This window comes from Corvus hawaiiensis, chromosome 27 (genome assembly GCF_020740725.1).
Source record: "Corvus hawaiiensis isolate bCorHaw1 chromosome 27, bCorHaw1.pri.cur, whole genome shotgun sequence".
Classification (NCBI taxonomy): Eukaryota; Metazoa; Chordata; class Aves; order Passeriformes; family Corvidae; genus Corvus; species Corvus hawaiiensis.
This window is the reverse complement of record NC_063239.1, coordinates 1,680,520-1,702,400: the sequence shown is the minus strand read 5'-3', so window position 1 is coordinate 1,702,400 and position 21,881 is coordinate 1,680,520. Positions and strand designations below refer to the sequence as shown.

General features: G+C 53.8%; 1 protein-coding gene across 1 annotated transcript in view; it reads right to left on the bottom strand.

The window, feature by feature from the left end:
• The window catches only part of LOXL2 (lysyl oxidase like 2), a 52,439-nt gene extending 31,343 nt beyond the window's left edge, over window positions 1–21,096 (bottom strand). The window contains exons 1-3 of the mRNA XM_048287410.1: window positions 20,956–21,096; window positions 10,703–11,108; window positions 8,386–8,561 (exon numbers count right to left, since the gene is read on the bottom strand). Of these exons, the coding sequence (XP_048143367.1) occupies window positions 8,386–8,561; window positions 10,703–11,054 (528 nt within the window). The 5' untranslated portion in view covers window positions 11,055–11,108; window positions 20,956–21,096. The remainder of the gene's footprint in view (window positions 1–8,385; window positions 8,562–10,702; window positions 11,109–20,955) is intronic.
• Between the last annotated feature and the right edge of the window lie 785 nt (window positions 21,097–21,881).

Sequence of the window (21,881 nt, the reverse complement as noted above, 5' to 3'; positions counted from 1 at the left end):
GGAGGTTTTGTTACACTGGGGCTGTTCGATAATGCAAATCCAGGCAGGAATAGTTTATCCTCCAGCTGGGCTGATGTTGAAAACAGATTCCAGAGAAAAACTGGGAGCAAACAACACCTAATGGATAAAGCAGATTCCCCAAATCCCCCTCTCCGTGCTCGATGGACACGTGGAGAGCCATCCCACAACCAGGAAAACTCTGGGAGCAAGAGGGAGCTGGGGTTACACCATGCCTCGTTCTGGGGAGGCAGAGATGTGATGGAGAGGGATTTGGGATAAGGGAGGGAGGGACAGGACGGGGGGAATGGTTTGGAATAGGAAGAGGGCACGGTGAGATGGGACATTGGGAAGAAATCCTTCCCTGGGAGGGTGGGGAAGGGCTGGGCTGGAATTCCCAGAGGAGCTGTGGCTGCTCCTGGATCCCTGGAAGTGCCCAAGACCAGGTTGGAGCAACCTGGGATAGCGGGAGGTGGCACTGGATGGGATTTAAATCCCTTCCCACCCAACCCATTCCATGATTCCACGATCTCAGCTGGGACTGCCAGCATCCTACAGCACAAATCAGTACAGAAATGAGGGAAAAATGTGTGAAACTCTTCCGTGCTGGGCCGTATTTCCTCTATCCCAATCCTTTCCCTGCCAAGAGCCACATCCAGGGCCCGCAGAGCTGCTCCTCTCCAGCCGGGACACAAACCCCTGGCAGAGGCTCCGAGCTCCGTTACGAAACCGGGGGCTCGGAGCCTCGGCCATCGGGGCCAGCCCAGAGGAAAGGGTTTGTTTTTGAGCCCTCACAAAAGGATTCCTGGCTTGGAAAAGTTTTCACATGAGCCTCGGCTGCTTTTGTTTCCACCCTCTGAACCAAACACTTCCCCACAGCTCTGGGTCCGACGGCAAAATCCCACCCAACTTTTGTAATATTCGCCTGCGCCGTTTGCCCCGGGCTTTGTGCTGGCAGGGGATGGCCAGGATGGTTTCTCTGGGGCCTTCTCCATGCCCAAACCCGGCCGTTCCCTTTCCTTTTGGAGGATGCTCAGGAATCCATCCAGGGACAGGATCCTATTCCTAGAAATCCCAGGCTGCAGACGCTGCCCTGGTGCTGAATCACCCTGGAGTTTGGATTTCTCTCTGCTCTGTCCCTGGATAATCCATTGTCATCTCAATCCTGCTTTAAGAGCCCCACGATCCTCTCAAACTCCTCTTTCCTTCCCTAAGCCTGGCCTAACCCACTGCCCCTTAAATAAAACCTATTCGGATCATCCTTTCTCACTCCCAACAGAGCTCCAGGATTTCTCTGCTTCCAAACCTTGGGAATGAAGGGTGAAACTTGGACAAGAAATTGATTTTTTTCCTCCTATCCACAACTCGACACAAAAATCTTCCCACAGGGGCTTTGTCCATCCCAGGGGCACCTTAAAAACCTTCACTTCCATTAAAATCTCAGCCACCAAAGGAAAATGACTCTTTTTAAAGCTTTCCCTCCACATCCATCGGAATGGGTGGGATCTGTTTGGGTTTAAACATCTGGAGCTGAGCCTCTGAGTCACCCCAAGGTCCTGGCTGTAAAATAAACACGGGAGGATGGGACAAAGCTGGGGGCGGGGGGGGGACAGTGGCCCCTGGGGACAGCAGCCAGGCTGGGGCTGCCAGACCAGAGCAGCACAAAAGGGTTGGGGAGCAGAGTCAGGCTTAGGGGCCAGGAACAAACCCAGTGCAGATTAGGGCTGACAAAGCCTGGCTCAGCTGGGAAAGGCTCCAGGAGCCTCCTGATTGCCCGGGCAGAGTGAGGGGACAGCGCTGGGAAAGGCTGGGGACACCAGCGAGGGAGCAGAGCAGGAGCAGTGGAGCCTGGAGAGGCTTTGGCACGGGGCAGGCCCAGCTTAGGGCAGGCTCAGCTTAGGGCAGGACACGGCTCTGTCCTGGCAGCAGCAGGGCTGGGGGGGTTCCTGATGGGCACAGCTTTGTCAGACCCTGTCTCCTTTCTGCCGAGCTGCCTCAAAGTGTCTGCGTCAGGCATTGAAAGTGGGGAAAGTTTATTGCCAAGGCACAGCAAGGTCAGGAACACCGAATTAATTAAATTAAATCAAATCAAATCTCTGCAAAAGACCTCCAAGCTCGTTAAGCCCAACCTCTGACTGATCAGCACCTTCTCACCCAGACCATCCCACTCCGTCCTGAGGACAAGTTCAATATTTGAAGAGCAGAATGGTCTTTAAGGGCCCTTCCAACCCAAACCCTTCCCTGATTCCCACACCACACAAATGGCCACAAAGCGGCCGCTGAGGCAAATCATCGCGCTCCCTTTGAATTCACAGCACCAAAACTCGGGGGGTTACCCCCATATCGGCTCCATGACCATTCCCCTGACGTCAGGAGGTGCTGAAGACCCTCCCAGGCCCACAGAGCAGCAGAATTTGTGCTGTCCTTGGGCTTTGGGTTAGAGAATTAAACGTTCACAGCGAGGCGAAACTCAAACCCTGTTGTCACTGATTTTTGAACTTTTACATTTCTCCAATCCTGCGCTGCCTGCTGGGTCACTCTGAGGTTTCCTGTGGCCTCTCAGCTGCTGCTCTCTCGTGCTGGTCACACATAACAAACCCTCGCTAGGTTTGCTCTCCAAGGACACCTCCATTGTCCCAGCCCCCAAAATGTGTGAACTAAAAGCCTCTGAAGAGGAGAGGCAAACTTGGGGTAATTACATCATTAACGGAGGTTAGAATTGGAGAATTAACCCTGATATGCAAATGGGTCAAACTTATAAAAGGCTGAGGAACCCGGAGTCCATCTTGGGTGGAGCCTTTGGCCTGCCCAGGGTGAACCTTTAAAGGCCCCGCAAATCAATCCCTGCTTTTATTTTCTGACTCTCGTCTGGCCTCTGTTTTCAGGAGCCACATCGAGGCATCATCACAACAAACAGGCGAGGAAAGCCTTTCTAATTAAACACCGAGAGCTGCAGGACACAGAGATGAGGTGGGGGGCACCTGTGTGACAAATCTCCACGGTGGGGACAGAGATTCCACTGATTTTCATGGCAAAAAGCTGGAAAAGAGGGAGATTTACCTGGGGACAAACCACAACCTCATTCCCCTTCCCTCCCTGCGCCTTCCAGCTCAGTTCAGCCTCATCCAGAGCCTGGTTTGACTGTGAGCTCCTGAGCAGGGCCTGGCAGAGCCTCTCCCCGCTCGTTAAAAACCTGGAATTAGCAGAATCACCGAATGCTTCGTGTTGGAAGGGACCTTAAAGCTCATCTCATCCCACCCCTGGGACACCTTCCCCTATCCCAGGTGGTTCCAAACCCCATCCAACCTGGCCTTGGACACTTCCAGGGATGGCTCAATCCACTTTTAACCCGGCACAACCAAAGCCTTTGAGCCTCTTGGGCTTTGAAGTGAGATTTTTGTGCCTCCCAAGTACCCAGAGGGGAAACGAAGGCCAGAAATAGCAGCAGGGCCTGGCGTGCTGAGCCAGACCTGTCTGGCCACCGTCTGGCCAAAGCCCTGGGCTGGCCTCAGGTACCAGAGCTATTTGTGAGCCTCTAAAAGCTGCAGAAATTCGATATATTTAGAGCCTGGCCTATTTGAAGGCTGTGTGGGCGCACGCAGAGGAAGGAGTTCGACAGCAAATATTTTGCTAAGGATGTTTTGGGGCGTGCGTTAAATCAGATCCCGCTGGGGCGCTGATTTCGGGAATCAATTAAGGTAGGAATCGGGTCACTGGGGCCTTTAAATCACTGGAGGAGCTGGGAAAGCAGCTGCAGGTGGGTCTGGGCTGAGTTTGGATAGCACAGAGTGATTGCAGGAGCTGTTGGAAAAGCAGGGATGGCATTCCCAGCTTTGGGAACACACAGGGAATCGCTCGGATTTCTGAGCTCCTGACACCCAGCAAAGGCTCTGCACCTCCATCAACCTCCAAGGAATCCTCTGAAAGCTGCAGTGGGGGTGGAAAGCAGGAAAAAAGATGGAATTTGAACAAGGGAGGGGTGGATTTCTGGTGCTGCCGGGAGGATTAACCCCTTCCTGCCTGTCTCCCCCATCCTTATCACTCACCCTCCCCCCAAACACTTCCCTGTGCCCATCGCAGGAGCAGAGGTCAAGCACTGCCCATTCCCAGCAGGAAAAGGGATGGAAAAGCTCCGGGATGGGAAGAGGTGTGACCTAACCCTCCAAACACGAGCTGTGATGGGAAGAGATCTGTCTGAGCACATCCATATGGAATGGCCGGGTGATTTATGGCCATGGAAAATGTCATCCTATCCCGCTGACCCGCGGCTTTTCCAAAGCGGGAAGCGGAGCTGTGCACGGCGGCCAAAGAAAATAAACTCGGCTCAGGGGTTATCGAGCTGCTCCTGAAGGAGTGGGGGCTCCTCGAGAGGCAGAGCTGAGCCAGACTGGGGCAAAACGCCACCGAGCAGGGCCCTGGCACCGTGGGGTCACGGCTGCTTTTCCACCCCCTGATTTTCTGTGGGAAACATTCCCAGCCCCAGGGAATTTGCACCAAAGGGGCTTTAAGATTTTGTAAATGATGACCAAAAGCTGAGAGAATTGGGATTGCTCAGAAGCTTTGGGGTGACCTCATTGTGGCCTTCCAGTGCCTGAAGGAGCTGGGAGAAAGATGGAGAGGGATTTGGGACAAGGGCTGGAGGGACAGGACACAGGGAATGGCTTCCCACTGCCAGAGGGCAGGGCTGGATGGGATATTGGGAAGGAATTCCTGGCTGGGAGGGGCTGGGATGGAATTCCCAGAGGAGCTGTGGCTGCTCCTGGATCCCTGGAAGTGCCCAAGGCCACGCTCAAGGATCAGAACCTTTTCCCAATATTCAACTAAACCTCCCCTGGCCCAGCTCCAGCCGCTCCCTGGGATCACCCGCCCAGCATCAGCCCTCGCTCCTGTTCCCAGCAAACAGATCCGTTTGGGAATCACAAGCAGGGTGGGAATGCAGCTTGGGAAGGTGGAATCCGGCAGCCAAGCTCGATGCAGCACCTCCAGCCAGGCCTATTTTAGTAAAGCCTGGTTTGAGCAGCGGGGGGGAGCACGGACTGGAATCTCTCCCTGGGAATTCCGGTGGGATCGCTCCGGCTTTGCTCTGTCAGTGTGGAAGCTGATGGAGAGTCCTGACCGCAGCAGGGCTCCGAGGAAATTCCAGCCCCCTCACCCCTCATTCCAAAGAGAAAACATCACTTGGACAAGCCCTGGGCTCCAGGCTGCTCCCAGGCTCCCGGGGGAGCTCCCCGGGCTCCCAAGCCCCCGATGAACGCGAGGAATGACTGCAGCATTCCCAGGCGCGTTGGGAAGGGCAAAGACTTCCAAACTCGCCTTCACAGGAGGCTTTGGACCCCCCTGGTGTGGATTTGTGAGCCCCTGAGTCACCCTGCTCCTCGTTTCTGGCTCCAGCTGTGCCTCACTGGCTGCTGAGGGGATAAAGCAGAGAGAAGAGAAGGAAAACTCACAGGAGGAAGGAGCCGAAACATTTGACAGCCACTTATGACTGCAAGGAGCTCCCGCGATGGCATCCCAAACATTCCAGCTCCTCACCTCCAGCCTTAATCCTGCTGCAAGGGAACCAGCAGGGAAGGAGCCCTTCAGCTCCAGGGATTTTAGAGGGAGAGGGGGAAAAGCAGCTGGAATTTGCAGAGTGGAAGCAGCGGTGTGGTGGGAGGGTTCCTGAAATTCGGGGAGAAACAGAACCCCGGAGTGGTTTGGGTGGGAAAGGAGCTTGAAATCACCCTGTGCCACCCCCCCTGCCGTGGGCAGGGACAGCTCCCAGGGTGCTCCAGCCTGGTTTTGGGCACTTCCAGGGATCCAGGGGCAGCCACAGCTTCTCTGGGAATTCCGTCCCAGCCCCTCTCCACCCTCCCAGGGAAGGGTTTTTCCCCCAGTCTCTAATTTTCACCTGTTTTCTGTCAGGTTGAGGCAGGCAGGGACGAGCTGGGGGTGAGAGCAGCCCCTGCCCGGGAACTGCAGCACTTCCACCCCCCTCAGTGCAGCTCCTAAAAATAAATCCCCTTCTCCCTTTTGCATCCCTTTCTCCCGAGCGATTGCGCTGATGGATCCGGGCTTCTGCTCCGGGAATCGCTTCAGCCTCCTGATCCCTCTGAAGTTTCAGCACCCCCAGAGCAGCAGCTGAGCTCGTTCCCAATTATCCGACGTGCTCCGCTCATGCAGCCCCAGCGCTGAGCTCATGGAAAAGCAGAGCCCTCCAACGCTTCCATGATTCATTTCTGGAGCAGCTGGGAGTGAGGTGACCTCCGTCTAGACTAAACCAGTTTTTCTCCCAGGTGTTTTGAGGACTCTCTGTGGCTTCAGGGCTGCCAAAGCCACCCCTGGTGTTCCACGATCACGCCTCATTCCCTGCGACACAACGGAGCCATTGATGGAGCAGCTCGGGATGATCCCTCCCGAGCCAGGGGAAGCGAGGTCAGGGCAAGGAAAGGAATTTAATCCCTCACGTCCTGTACCTGCAGCCCTTCCCTGGAACGCTGAGCACTCATCCCGAGAGCCCGGATCCGCTCCAGCTCACGAACAAACCCAAGGATTCATCCCTGGGAACCACGCTGGGATGTGCAGCTCATCCAGGATGTTCCCTGGCTGCTTAAAAGGAGCTGGAAAACACTTACGGGGGGGGGCTCTTTCCATAAATTTTTGCCAAGAGCAGCCAGGGGATTCAGACAGGGAAAAATCCAAGAAAAGGGAGGCGCTGCCTGAGGCACCACAAACTTCCCAAGCTGAGGAGTTGAAGGGAAAAAAGCCTTTTTTCCCTTTTTTCCCCCTCCGAAGAGCTCATCCCAGCTCCCTTCCAGCCCAGCATTCCCTCATTCCTTTCTCCCGCAGAAATCCCACTGGGATGTGATCCGAGCCCTCCGGTTCTGCCTTTTCCCGGCTCTCCCCCTCAGCCTCCCGGTGGGACCGGGGACATCCCCGAGCCTTCCCCACAGCAGCGAGCAGCCCACGGCTTCCCCTCCTCACCTCCAGCTCGAACCCCACATTCCCACAAACATTCCACACTTTTATCCCGCTTTCTCCGTCGCTGCTCCTCCAAAGTACGCCAAAATATCTTTAAATCTTTCCCTGTCAACCCAGCCACGGCTGGAGGAATTATCCCACCCCAAATCCAGCCCTTCCTGCTGCCCCCGTTATCCCAGAGAGCTCCAACCCAGCCCCAGCATTAAAAGGGGAGAGAAAACTCCGGATTTTTGTCCTTTGGAATGGAAAAAAGGCTGGAAGTTCTGTGAGCACAGCGCACATTTTGTCTCTCTAAATTCATCCTCTGAAATGCCAAAAGAACGGCTTCCAGTTTTGAAAAGTGGATTGGGGAACTGGAAGAATTCGTAGCAAAAAATAAATAAAATAAATCTCCGACTGTTTCAAATTCTGATTCTTTCTCTGACATTCTGAAACTGGAACCTGAATTTTGCCTCTCCAGCCCAGCCAGGAGCAGCCAAGGGTTTGTTTTAACTACAGAGATGGGATAAACATGGGATAAACATGTGGGATAAACATGTGGGATAAACATGTGGGATAAATTGATATGTGGAATAAATAATGTGAATAAATATGGGATCAACTGATAATATGGATAAATATATGGGATAAATACGGGATCAATTGATAATATAGATAAATATGTGGGATAAATACGAGATCAACTGATAATATGGATAAATATGTGGGATAAATACGGGATCAACTGATAATATGGATAAATATATGGGATAAATACAGGATCAATTAAAAATGTGTTTAAGTCCCAGCCACCCCCATCCCCACAGGACTCTGGATCAGAGTTTTTACCCCGTTTACCTCAATTTGATTAATCAAGCGCACATTTTGTCTCTCAAAATTCATCCTTTGAAATATTAACAGAACAGCTTCCAGTTTTGAAAAATGGGTTGAGGAACTGGAATAATTCATAGTAACAAAACCCAAAAAAACCCCTCAAACTGCTTCAAATTCTGATTCTTTCTCTGACATTCTGAAACTGGAACCTGAATTTTGCCTCTCCAGCCCAGGCAGGAGCAGCCAAGGGTTTGTTTTAACCACAGAGATGGGATAAACATGGGATAAATGTGGGATAAACGTGGGATAAACATGTGGGATAAACATGTGGGATAAATTGATAATGTGGAATAAATAATGTGAATAAATATGGGATAAATTGATAATATGGATAAATATATGGGATAAATATGGGATAAACTGATAATATGGATAAATATAGGGGATAAATACGAGATCAACTGATAATATGGATAAATATATGGGATAAATACGGGATCAACTGATAATATGGATAAATATATGGGATAAATACAGGATCAATTAAAAATGTGTTTAAGTCCCAGCCACCCCCATCCCCACAAGACTCTGGATAAGAGTTTTTACCCCGTTTACCTCAATTTGATTAATCAGGGAGTTGTCAAACTTGAAGCCGGGGATCCTCTTCTCGCTGCACACCACTCCCACGTCCTCGGTGTGCTTGCAGTCGGTCACTCCCCAGCCGTTGGAGCCGCAGGCCGCCAGGCTGCTCTCCTTGCCCGTGCAGTGCACGTTGTCCAGCCAAATTTTCCCTGCAATGCGAAGAAAACACAACTCAGGCTCCACGAGGAGAAATCTGGGAGCTGTTTTCCAACCTAATCCCAAGAGTAAAACCCCCATGGGACGCAAGCGCTGCCGGGATTTTCCGCAGGAATTCGTTTCCCTTGGCAGCCCCAGCGGTGTTCCAGCAGCCCCAGAGCTGCTCCCTAAAAAGCAGAGCGGGAAGAGCCCCCCAGAGCCTGGATTCGGGACTCGAGGCCTTGGGATTTCCCTGGGAATGCTCCCTCCCACCGGGTTTGTTTTCTGATGTCACGGCCTCTTCCTCGCTTGGGAATCTCCTGCTGTGCCTGCGGAGCCAAAATCCACAAGTTTGGGAGCACATTCCAGGTTTGCGAGTTCAGTTGGTCGCTGCTCAGGCTGCGCTCGCTCTTTGATGGGACATTATAGGTGTGAGCACTCAAAAAGTCCTGAAAACCAGCCCAGCCAGCCCGTTCGGCCCTCCTGAGGGGAATTTTATCCCTGTGGGATGCCAGGCTCCAGGAAGGGCAGGAAAAATCCTCTGCGGGACAACATTCAATCCCAAATCCCAGTAAATCCCTTGGGGTACCCGCTGTTACCCAGACACGCTGCTATTCCTGTGTCCTGTCCGAGTTTTCCCTCTCCACCTCGGTGGGTTTGGGAATTCACGGCTGTCACACCCAAATATCCTCCTTTCCAAGTGTTTGTCCTGCACATGTTTGGGATTCAGGTGGGATTTCCCCCACATCCACCAGGTGCAAGTGAAAAGGGCAGGAAAGGAAAATGAAACATGGAAAAGCACATCTCCGGGACAAGGGGAGCAGCTTTAAGGTGGAAGAGGAGAAGTTTAGATGGAATTTGGGAAGAAATTCCTGTCTGTGAGGGTGGGGAGGGGCTGGGATGGAATTCCCAGAGGAGCTGGGGCTGCCCCTGGATCCCTGGAAGTGCCCAAGGCCAGGCTGGAGCAGCCTGGGACAGTGGGAGGTGTCCCTGCTATGGCACAGGGGGAATTGGATGATTTCAAGCTCCCTTCCCACCCAAACCATTCCATGATTCCATTAGATAAAATTTGGGATGGGGCTGAACAGCTTTTCCTCACAGGAACAGCCTGAGGGCACCCAAAATGGTCATTCCTGTATAATCCAGTAACTGTTATTCCCACAGAACCCTGCAGAGGATGCAAAATGCCCAGACCCCTTTGGAGTCACAGACCAGAACAACCCAACCCAAATCCAACCCCGGCACAGCTCCGGCTTTCCCTGGACCCCGTCCCTGTCACAGAGGGACCGGAGCTGCCCCTGGGGAGGAGCAGATCCCAGAAAGTCTCCTCTCAGTCTCCTCTTTTCCAGGTGCCCTCAGCTGCTCCAGACCCTTCCCCATCCCTGTGTCCATCCTTTGGATGCTTCCCAATAATTCCACACTTTTTTTACCTCACGGATCCCGACCCGCCTGGCCCAGCATGAGAGAGAAACACCCCAAACCCATCAATGAGACTGAAATTGGGGATTCCTGGGAGCTGGAGAGACCCCCCCAGTGCCCTGGGATCCCAAACTGGTGCCCTCAGCTGCTCCAGGCCCTTCCCCATCCCCGTGTCCATCCTTTGGATGCTTCCCAATGCTTCCACACCTTTTTTACCTCATGGATCCCAAACCCACCCAGCCCAGCACAGGAAAGAAACCCCCCAACGTCACCAATTAAACTGAAATTGGGGATTCCTGGGAGCTGGAAAGATCCCCCAGTGCCCTGGGATCCCAGACTGGTGCCCTCAGCTGCTCCAGACCCTTCCCCATCCCCATGTCCATCCTTTGGATACTTTCCAGTATTCCACACCTTTTTTACCTCATGGATCCCAAACCCACCCAGCCCAGCACAGGAAAGAAACCCCCCAACGTCACCAATTAAATTGAGACCTCTGGGATTCCTGGGAGCTGGAAAGATCCTCCAGTGCCCTGGGATCCCAAACTGGTGCCTTCAGCCGCTCCAGACCCTTCCCCACCCCTGTGTCCATCCTTTGGATACTTTCCAGTATTTCACACCTTTTTTACCTCACGGATCCCAACGAGAGAGAAACCCCCCCACCACCATCAATGAGACCGAAATCAGGGATTATTTGGAGCTGGAAAGATCCCTCCACGCTGCTCTGGGATCCCCTCACCTTCTCCTTTGCCATACTTGGAGCTGGGCAGCCAGGACACGGCCTCCACGTAGCCCAGCTCCCGGCACACCACGTGGGCGGCGTGGATGGAGAAGTCGTCGTCGCACACGGTGCCCCACTCGCCGCCGTAGAACACCTCCACCCTGCCCTCGTTGTGCTTCCTCTTCTGCCCCGCCAGCCTCAGCTGGATTTTGGGGACGTTTGGGGCTCTCTGGGAGGGCTGGAACACTTGGGGGGCTGGCTCGGGGTAGCCGGGCAGGTACGGCCAGTGCTCGTACTGGGCGCAGCTCAGCGAGGAGAGGAGCAGCAGCAGCAGGCAGTGGTTGGAGGGAAAAACGTGGGATCTTCCCATTTTCAGCGCTCACCGTCCTCGGAGGCCGATGCAGGCACTGCTGGCAGGGCCGTCCTGGAAAGAAGGAAATCAGAGTTTGAGTAAAGGTTGATATAAATGTGATCTCTCTTGGGAATTGAGAGGTTGTGTCCGACACCGCTGGAAAAACCAAAGTCAGCTCGGGTGTTTCTTGTGGGGCGGATGAACAAAATGAAAAAAAACCCCAACATTTAAAAGTTTAGGTCGACTTGGCAAATTCGGCCAAAAAATACATTTCCCCAGTAAAATTCTCCAGGTTGGAAGTTGTAGCAAATGGTTTTCCTGTTTCTCCATAAATCCAGCAGGAAACCTTCATCCAAATCCTCCCAGGACAGAACTGAACCGGTTTTTTCCCCCCCAGCTCCTTCCCTAAAGAAGCCAAACCCGTCCCAAACGATGGAAAACCTGGAGGGTGGGGAAATCCCACGAACAGCAGTGAGGGATTTATCCCAGAGTCTGGGCTCCCAATGGGATAATGGATTTGTTTCTGCTCCTGCACATCTGGTTCCATCTGTAGCAACTCAAAACATCACCGGACACTTGGCAGGAGCCTTGGATAATCCTGGAATAGCAGAAACTGTCTCCAATTATTGGTTGGAAGTCTGGACAGGGATTTATTGCCATCCAAAGGCTTAAATAAGGAGAATTTAAGGTAGGGACAGGCAACTTCTCCTGACTCATGAGAGGAATTTCATCCAGATCCTGTGAAATCCCACTCTTTCCCTGCTTCCCGCTCGCATCCCAGCACATGGAGTGGTCAAGCAGGACATGTGGGGGGGTGAGGATTCCATAGCTTCCGAGTGAAGCAATGCCAGAACTCAGTGGGACAAACCTCCCCAGAGCTCTGGAGCTCCGATACTTCCTGGCAGCCACCGGAGGGGAGGGAGAAGGGGGAAGGCTTGGCTCCAAAGCCAGAGGGCCAGAAACTAAAACTCTCTGGAATTTTAGCTAAATCTGGTCTATCCCTAAAAAAAAAAAAAATGAGCGGGAAAATTCACATCCTCACACAGAGACACAAAATCCATGAACAGCCTCAAAAGCTGCTTGAGGAGGGGATGGATCAGAATTCCAGGGAAGTTACTCAAAATTCCAGAGGCATCAATCCAAACCTCAGCTCCAGCACTGACCTGCTGGGTGACCCCAGCCAGGACACTTCCAGGGCCGTGCCTCAGTTTCCCTGTGGATAAAGAGGGATGGTGCTCAGGAGATTCCCTGCTGGAATGCTCCGAGAGCTGGGAACGAAAGGCGTTTGCCTAAGGAAGAGAGGAATAAAACGAAGCACGGGGATTAAAATCCCAGCGCTGGAGGAGAAGCAGGAAAAGCAGGAGGAGGTTTTCCAACAGATCTCATAAATCAGGATGGGGAGGGGGGGAGAAAAAACCTTGGAAAATAAACACTGGATCTCGAGGAGCCAAGTTTTTTGTGGGTCAGGAGGTGAGGCTGAGAGAGAGGGATAAAATCAGGTCCTGGAAGGGATGAGAGGAAGGAAATGCAGACGGAGAGGGGATTTCCCAGAGGGAATGCAGCTGGCAGGGCAGGATCAGAGTGCTCCTGGATCCAGGCGCTCCAGTACCGGGACTGGAACCAGTCAGACCCTCCTGACTCCAAGCCCAGCAGCACCAGGCTCCGAACAAACCTCGCAGGATGGTTGTCATGGATACGGGATGGGTTTAGCCCAGGGCACAAACAGGGGCACAGAGATGCTCATGGATGCACAAAGAACTCCAGGAATCCCCTTGGATCATAGGGAAGGACAGGTGGGAGTCAGGAGCGAAAACCCCCCAGGGGAGGGGTTGGCCTCAGCAGGGCCACGGCCTCGTGCTCTGCAAAAAATCGGGGGTTTGGGTTTTGATTTTAACCGTTTTCATCTCTTCCATCCCCAAACCTGGTTCGATCTGCTCCGTCCCCAAAATCTGGTCCAATCTGCTCCATCCCAAACAGGTTTTGATCTTCTCCATCCCCAAAATCTGGTTGGATCTTCTCTATCCCGTGACATCCAATTTGATCATCTCCATCCCTAAACAAACACCTGATTTTGTCTCCATCCCTAAACAAACACCTGATTTGATCTGCTCCATCCGCAAACACCTGATTTGATCTGCTCCATCCCCAACACCTGATTTGATCTGCCCCATCCGCAAACACCTGATTTGATCTGCTCCATCCCCAACACCTGATTTGATCTGCTCCATCCCCAAACACCTGATTTGATCTGCTCCATCCCCAAACACCTGATTTGATCTGCTCCATCCCAAACACCTGATTTGATCTGCTCCATCCCCAAACACCTGATTCAATCAGCTCCATCCTCAGTGGCTGCTCCTTGCTACTGCAGGAGCAGCATTTTTAAAGCCTCAGCAAATCCCGATCCCAAACCAAGCTGGGCTGCAGGAACCTCTCCCTAAAAATTCCGCTGAGGAGGCCCCAAAACTCCCTTTAAAAATGACTATTAAAGGTCATTAAAGCTTTCCCAGCGCTGTCCCACACTCCGAGAATGCAGAGCTCTGTTTGTAAATATTTGTATTTCTATTTCTGGGACCTTCTGGAGCCTCTGGATGGTCCTGCAGCCACACGAGGGATGTTTGGGAAGGGAAATGCAGATAAAGAGTGCAGCAGCCTCCCAGTGAAACCCTCCCGGGGCAAGGCAGCGCTTCAGCTTCTCCAACAGAAAGTGAACAAACTCCCCTCTGGGTCACGGTTTTGTTTTATTTCGGAGCCCCCAGGAAGCTCAGCGCCCACTGAACCCGAACATCTGAGAGGGGAAAAGCCTCCACAAAGAGCCCAGAACCCGCCCCGTGCCAGGACAACCCCGTGTCAGCGCTGCTTTAGGGGCTCCCTCGGGATCAAGGAGCGACTCCAAGCTGCAAATTCCACTTGCCAGCCCTTTCCCTGCGCAGATCCAACCTCTCCGGTTGTTTCCCCGAAGGACTCGAGCCAAAGGACACAAGGATGTGGGGAAACCACCCGCGGGAGGGCTGCGAGCGGCTCCCAGCCGAGCGCAGGGCTCCCAGAGGCGTCAATGAGCCGAGCGCTGCCAGATGCCAGAGCCTTTCCAAGAATCCCGGCGCTGAGAGACCTCGGGAGCAGCTGGAAGGGAGGGGAAGGTCACGGCACAGCTCCAGGTTGCTTTAATTGGGACCGAGATTAGCCCGGGAGACGCTAATTGGGATTAGAGCGCATCCGGGAGGTGGAATTTGGGCTCCTGGCAAAGCCTTGCTGAGCCCGGCTGCTCTGAGTCCGGAAAGGGCTGGATTTTGTTCCCCCGAAATGGAGGGATTTTGGGATCATCGAGTATCCCGATTTGAAGGGACCCACAGGGATCATCTGAGTCCAACCCCTGGCCCTGCGCAGGGAGAGGAGAAAACTCCCAGGGCTGGAGAAATCCTGGGGAGGGAGGACAAAGCTCCCAGCTCCACAGAGGGAATTCCGGCTGGGAAAAGGGAGTTCTAACGAGATTGTAGGAACACATTCCCAACCTTTCCTTAAGGAAAACCACTCGGGTCGAGCAGCAGCGTGTCCCAACTCTGTGTGGGATCGGGGAAGGCACTGGAAACCCCCCCAGAAATCCCATTCCTGCAAAAACTCGGGGGGAATTCCGCACCAGAGCAGGGACAGCAGCCGCGCCCTGCGTTCCCTCCGATCCCAAACCCCGCAGACGGAGCTTCCCCAGGCTCTGCATCGCCCCAGATGAGCCCTCCCGCTCCCACAGCCCCTGCTCTCTGAGGGGCTCCGGAGAAACTCCTCAGGTGAAGTCGGGAAGAGCGGAATCCGAAGGGATTTGTCCGCAGCCGTGATTCGGGATTTGCAGGTACAACGGGGAAACTTCGGGAGCTCAGCAGCATCCGGGGAAAGCTCCCAAGGTTTCAGCACTGGAATGGGGTCCCGGCTTTCTGTCTATCCCTAGTGGACAAGAGGGAAAACAGGGAATTCTGGCACGGGAGAGGTCTGGGCAGCTCCTGGCACAGCTCAGGTTGTGGCTGCCCCATCCCTGGAAGTGGCCAAGGCCAGGTTGGAGCAGCCTGGGATGGTGGAAGGGGTGGAATGAGGTGGGATTTAAGGTCCCTTCCCACCAAAACCGTTCCGTGGCTCTGATCCACAGCATCCAGGCCCCTTTTCCCTGGGATTCGAGACCAGGACTAGTTTAGAGGATTGGTAACAGAGAAAATTGCCCGGCAGTTCCTTCCCTCCATGGCACGACAGCCACAGAAATCCTGGATTTATTCCTTCCTGCCTCCTCCTGAAACCTCCCCCCACAACTCCAGGACATTTTAGGGCACTGATATCCAAGGAAATGCTCCTTCCTCGGCTCCAAGATATTTTAGGGCACCGATATCCAAGGAAAACTCTCCACAGCCACAGAAAGCCTGGATTGATTCCTTCCTGCCTCCTCCTGAAACCTCCTTCCACAACTCCAAGACATTTTAGGGCACCCATATCCAGGAAAACTCTCCCTCCTCAGCTCCAACCCATTTTAGGGCACCGATATCCAAGGAAAACCTTCCCTTCCCTTCAATTCCCGCAGGGCTGCTCCAGCCCCAGCCTCACTCAGAGCACTTTAAAGGATTTGAAGGGCACGGGCGGCACCGGGCAGAGCCAACTGCACTCCCACGTTTATGGGGCCACCGGGAAAACCCCAATAACACAACTTAACATGGAAAATATTCCAGCAAAAACCACGGCTCTGCTGCCGGCAGCAACATCTGGACACGTTTTTCCCCCCAAATCTCCGAGGGAGCTGCACGTGCTGAGCTCCCTGAGAGTAAAGCCAGGCTTAAATCTGCGGGAGGTTTGGTTTGGGCTGGATTTTCCCGTTCTTTTGGGCTCGTTGCTCCCCTCACAGCCTCTAAGAAGCTCCGGATTTATTCCTGACGTCAGGACAATATTTTGGTCTCTCCATTCAGAGGAATCCGAGGCAGAACATTGAAAAGCCCTGGAGCAGAGCCAGGCTGGAAGGCAGGAAATTCTCCAGGTCTGGCTCCCCGTGCCGTATTCCAGGCTGGAAGCTGAGATCCAGCCCCGCAGGAATGTGTAATTTAAGGCTTTCAGGAGTGATCCTGGTGGCTGCTGACTCAGCCCTCTCCAGGTCTCCAATCCCGGGTTTTGAAGGGAACAGAGGCGCGGGATGGCAAGGAAAAAACATGGAATCGTTCTGGGATCGTGGGATGGTTTGGGTTGGAAGGGATTTAAAGCTCATCCAGTTCCAACCCTGACACCTCCCACTGTCCCAGGGAGCTCCAGCCTGGCCTTGGGCACTTCCAGGGATCTAAGGGCAGCCACAGCTCCTCTGGGAATTCCATCCCAGCCCCTCCCCACCCTCCCAGCCAGGAATTCCTTCCCAATATCCCATCCATCCCTGCCCTCTGGCAGTGGGAAGCCATTCCCTGGGTCCTGGCCCTCCAGGCCCTCCTGCCCAGCCAGCTCCCAGTGCCCAGGGCTGTTCCTGCAGCACCCACAGAGGGAAGGGAAAATCAAATCAGAGAATCCTGGAATGGTTTGGGTTGGAAGGGACCTCAAAGCCCATCAGTGCCACCCCTGCCATGCCCAGGGACACCTCCCACTGTCCCAGGCTGCTCCAGCCTGGCCTTGGGCACTGCCAGGGATCCAGGGGCAGCCTCAGCTCCTCTGGGAATTCCATCCCAGCCCCTCCCCACCCTCCCAGCCAGGAATTCCTTCCCAATATCCCATCCATCCCTGCCCTGTGGCAGTTTAAAACCATTCCGTGTGTCCTTTGTGGCTCAGTTTTTTAGGAGTGGGAACGAGAAGGGATTTAATCCATGGGGATTTAACCCTTGGAAAGCCCGGCCATGGCAGCACGGAGACTCTCAGAGCGATGGGAGAAGGTATCCAAAACAATTCCCACCCAAACCATTCCCTCTGCCCATATAAAAATCCCTCTTCTTCCTTTCCATGGACCTCCCAAGGCTCCCAGTCCTGAGCTTTTCCTTCCCCAGGTGTAACAGACCCCACTCCTCTCCCGAGCCCAATCCCAGCCGAAATTCCCCTTTTTAATCTCATCCGAGCACCCAAACCATGGCTGAGCTCGGGCAGACCCCGGGACCAGGAGCTTCCCTGTCCCATCCTCATCCGGAGCACAAAGGAAAGTCTGGAATGCCGGATGGGAGCCCTCTGTGCCCGAGGATCCAGCGATGCTCCACATCCCTCCGGAGCAGGACAATGATCCCGATTGTCCCTGGCTCGGGGCCGGGAGCTCCGAACCGTTGGTGTGGAACGGGAATCCCGGGAATCCTGCGTTCCCAACTCCACGCTCCATCACCCCAGGGGCATTCCTGGGGATGGGAACAGGATTCCTCGGTGCCACGGGAGGAATTCTCTAGCCTGATCTCCACTGGGAGAATGATTCCAGCATTATTAAAGGGAATAATTAATATTATTTCCCAGCCCAGAGTTACTACAGGGAATAAAGCCCCGCCATTCCCTGGGATAAGATTTTGGATTATTTATCCCTTCGCTCTGAGAGTCTCTGCGCTGCCATGGCCAGGCTTTCCAAGGGTTAAATCCCCATGGATTATATCCCTCCTCGTTCCCATTCCTAAAAACCTGAGCCTGGCAGGAGCAGAGGCACCGACCCTGGCAGCAAATCCCAGAGTCCAGCAGAGATCCAGAGCCAAGGGAACGGCATCCGAGCGGAGATTTCCCGGGTGGATAAAAGCTCTGGAAAAGCCTGGAGAGCCTTGGAATGGTGGAGTTTGGAAAAGACCTTTCAGAGCATCACCAAACCACGTCCCCAGGGCCACATCCAGGGGTTCTTGGAATTTCCAGGGATGGTGGCTCCACCGCTGCCCTCGGCAGCCCATTCCAGGGTGTTCGGGAATGTTTGCCCGGCTGGGGAGGGGGAACTGCGGCGGGCAGGGAGCAAAGAGAGGGGTTTACAGCCCTGGGGAAATCCGTGTGAAAATTCCATGGTCGAGGCCCTTTTCATCAGTGCTTGATTAGAGCTGAGAATCCCGGAATGCTTCGGGACCTTAAATCCATCCCATTCCAGCCCTGCCTTGGCCAGGGACACCTCCCACTGTCCCAGGCTGCTCCAACCCGGCCTTGGGCACTTCCAGGGATCCAGGGGCAGCCCCAGCTCCTCTGGGAATTCCATCCCCACCCTCCCAGGGAGGAATTCCTTCCCAAATTTCCCCCCTTTCAGCTCGAGCCCACCCCCCTTTGTCCCACCACTGCAGTTCGTGGTGAGCTGGGAATTCCTGGTTCCCATTCCCAGGTCCTTGGAGCAGCAGGGAGCCTGGAGCCCGGCAGAGTCAGAATCCACATCTCGATTCCTCCTCCTGCTCCCGCTCCAGGCAAAGGGAAGAGAGCTGGGAAATCAGGAGCTTCCAGGAGCAGCAGAGCTGGATTCCGGCAGTGCCCTGGCGAGAAGCTGCTCCGCGCGTCCCGCTCATCCCAGGAGAGCTTTTTGTGCCTCCTGGGATGCCCCAAGGGGCTCCAACTGGGAGCAGATGGGAACTGAAGGAGATCTGGGAAGAGGCACGGCCCGGATTTGGGAGCTGCTCAGCGGAGCCCCTTTGGGAAAGGTGCTGGCCGTGGATCCGGGTGTTATTCCCGGAAAAATTGCTGTGTCCTTGGAAATTTTAGGGCGTTTATCCTTAAAACCATCAATATTCCTTATAAATATGTCCATAGGGAGAAAAATTTCTCCTTAGAGAGATAAATCCCTCTCTGTGGAGATTGGGAACAGTTTTCCTGCTGCATTCCCAGATTTCTGAACCAGGATCTCTGCAACGTTCTAAACTCTCCTGACCTTTAAATCTTTTTCTTTTTTATCTCCACACGGCAACATCAGCTTAAATGAAACCCCAAAAATTCATCTGAAGGGGAAAACAAATCCCAGAGAGGGATTCTGGGTCGGGGGTTCAGCATCCCGGATTCCCGTGGTGCCGCTTTCCAGGCGGATACGAGCGGAGGGGATCGTTCTTCACCCTCTGCGTGATGCTGTCTTAATTAACGCTCCCTAATCCACCAGCGGGACAGAGGGGCTCCAAAGCGGGCTGCTGTTATTCCTGGGGAAAATCCCTTGGAATAACAAACTTTCGCCGGCATCGCTGCGGGTCGGGAGCGGTACTTTTCCTCCTCCCGCGGGGTTTTTGCACGGGAAATGTGGGACGGAAAGTGCCAAAAAAAGGGCTCTGGAGAGCACCTGGGCGAGCTGGGAATGATCCCAGTGCCCGGAGCTGGGAGCTCTGGTTTGAAACCGCCCCAGAAATGCTCTGGAAGGGTTCGGGAGGAGAGGGAATGAAAGGGGAAAGACATGGAAATGGAGGAACAGCGAGGAAAGCGGAAGGGAGCACAGGTACCGTGAAACCAAGGAACTCGGGAGTCCAGTTAGGGATAAAAATTCCAGAGCTCGTTACTGGGAAAGCATTTTGAGGTCTGAGCCTGTAAAAGGAGACAATTCCAGCAAACCCCATGGATTTTCCATTAAATCACCCCGCTGCAGGCAGAAACATCACCCTGGGCTACATCCCCCAAACTCTGCAATCCCGGCGGCTTTTCCGAGCTGCTGAAAATTCCCTGAGGTTTCTCCCTAAAATTCTCCTCTCTGCACCCAAAAGCTCCCGCTGGCTTGGACTGGAGAGGAACAGGGAGCCTCAGCACCGCCTGATTTAGGGATGAAATTCCCCTTTAACAGCCCATTTTCGGGGATGCTTCCCACCATCCTGCTGCCCTTGGGACCAGGATGAGCAGAATTCCCTCCTGGAGCAGCCGGCGCTCGCTCCAAGGTGTGGTTTCTCCCTGAGCGCTCGGATATTCCAGCAATTCCCACTTTTGTTCCATTCAATGTTTTTTAGCTGCTCCCTACCCCCCAGCCGAGGAAATTCCTCCACCGTGGGTGGCTCAACGTGAAGGAAAACTGGGAAGAAGGAGCCCTAAATCCAGGATTTCCATCCTGTATCCAGGAAAAATTGGAGGCACCGCGCTGTCACCTTCACGAGCTGACTGTGGAGATGAGGAATTGTTTTCCTGCTGCTCTCCCGGATTTCTAAGCTTGGATCTTCCTCTCCAATATCCCAAACTATCTTGGGCTTGGATCTTACATCTACCCGCGATTAATTTAATTAACAACAAAAATCCATTGGGGAGGAAATATCGATCACAAGGAATTACTTGTGAGCTCAGCCCGGCTCGGGGTTGAACATCCCACGTTCCCCCGGGGCACCTTTCCAGGTGGATATCCCGGAGTTATCCCCAAAATTACCAGGATAAAGCAGCTTTTAAGGAGTTGCTGGAAGCCTCGGAGGGGCTGCGAGTCCCCAGCGCTGACAGCAGAAAAAAATCCTTAATTAAGTTCATGTTTTGCACCTTCTGCCAAACATCTGCCCTGGAGTTTTTCCTCTGAAAAAAAAGCCGGGAATTATCCAGCGAGGAGAACTCCGACATCCTTCCGGATTTAGCCGGGTAACATTTCCCCAGGCTGGTGGCGCGAGCCGGGGTTTTCTGCTCGAAATTCGGGGGGGGAAAAGGAATATTTTAACAATATCCCAGCTCAGGCATTGCCTGAGCTCGCGGGCAGTTTGCAGCACGTCTCCAATTCCAGCCGGGAATGGCTGGGAGCAAAGAAGGGAGAAAATCTCCAGCTCGGCCACCACAGCTTTAAAAAGTGACACTGAAAATCCTCGGCTGCCAAATCCCCTCGGGGGGGACAGGAATTAGGGGGAAGATCCATTTTTATCAACCCCTCCGCAGTTTTTTATGGCTCAACATCACGGGGGCAGAGGGAGAAAAACCCGTTCGAGGAGGAGGAGGGAAATGAAACTTCCAGCCCCGAAGAAAGAAAGGCTTGGAAATGCTGAAATTAATAAATCAGCCGCTCGTTTTGGGGCAATAAAACCCCAAATGCGGCTCGCAGCACCGAATTTACCTCGATCAGTGCTGGGGGGGAAGCTCAGCCCCGTCCCGCTGCATCCAGTTCTTCCTCCCGGGCTCCGCGGTCCCCTCGGCGCTGGAAAAATCCTCCCGCAGGCGGGGAAGGGAGCAGCGAGGAGCTGCTGCTTCCTGCCAAATTTCACTGCATTTACTCCGCAAACCCCTCCCAGGAGCCGCCCCTCCGCAGCTCCGCCGCTCCTCCCGAAAGCCGAGCGGAGGCAGAACGGGGCGAAGCGGCCGCGCTTCCCAAAAAATGGGGGAAAAAAAAGGGATTGGGAGCAGAGATTTTTTTTCTGGGGGTGCTCCCCAGGGAAGGAAGGTGGGAGTTATCCCGGCCCCCGGGGTCGCAGCGTTGTGTAAGGAAGGGCTCCGGGGTGATCCAATCCCTACAATTCCAGGGGGTTCTGGAGCAGCATCCTGGAATTCCCACCGCTGTCACGTCCCGGGGCTCCCCCGCCTTTAACCCTGCAGCTTTTCCAGCTTTTCCAGCTGCTGGAAATTCCTTAAACTCGCTCCTACAGCAAGGCAGGGGATTAAACCCAGCTCGCCCTGCAGTCACCCCACAATCCTCAGTGTCCCAAGGGCTAAGAGCAATTCCTCGTGGAAAAATAACAAATCCTGGGTTGGAGAATTCCCAGCTCTTCTCCCAAAAAACTGGGAGCTCTTCTCCCAAAAAAACAGGGCTGGATCAATCCCGCATCCTCCTGAGGCCACTGAACCTCGGTCACCCCCTCAGCCAGAGGGGCTGTGGGTTTAGAGTCACCCCGTTCATCCAGGATTTTGATTTATCCCAAAAATCCTCTTTATTCCCGTTTGCTTGAAGTGGGAAAATAACAGGAAACCAAGACTTCAGCTTGGCCATGAAGCTGAATCTCTGAAATCTCTGAAATCAACCCAGAATCTCTGAAATCTCTGACAAGA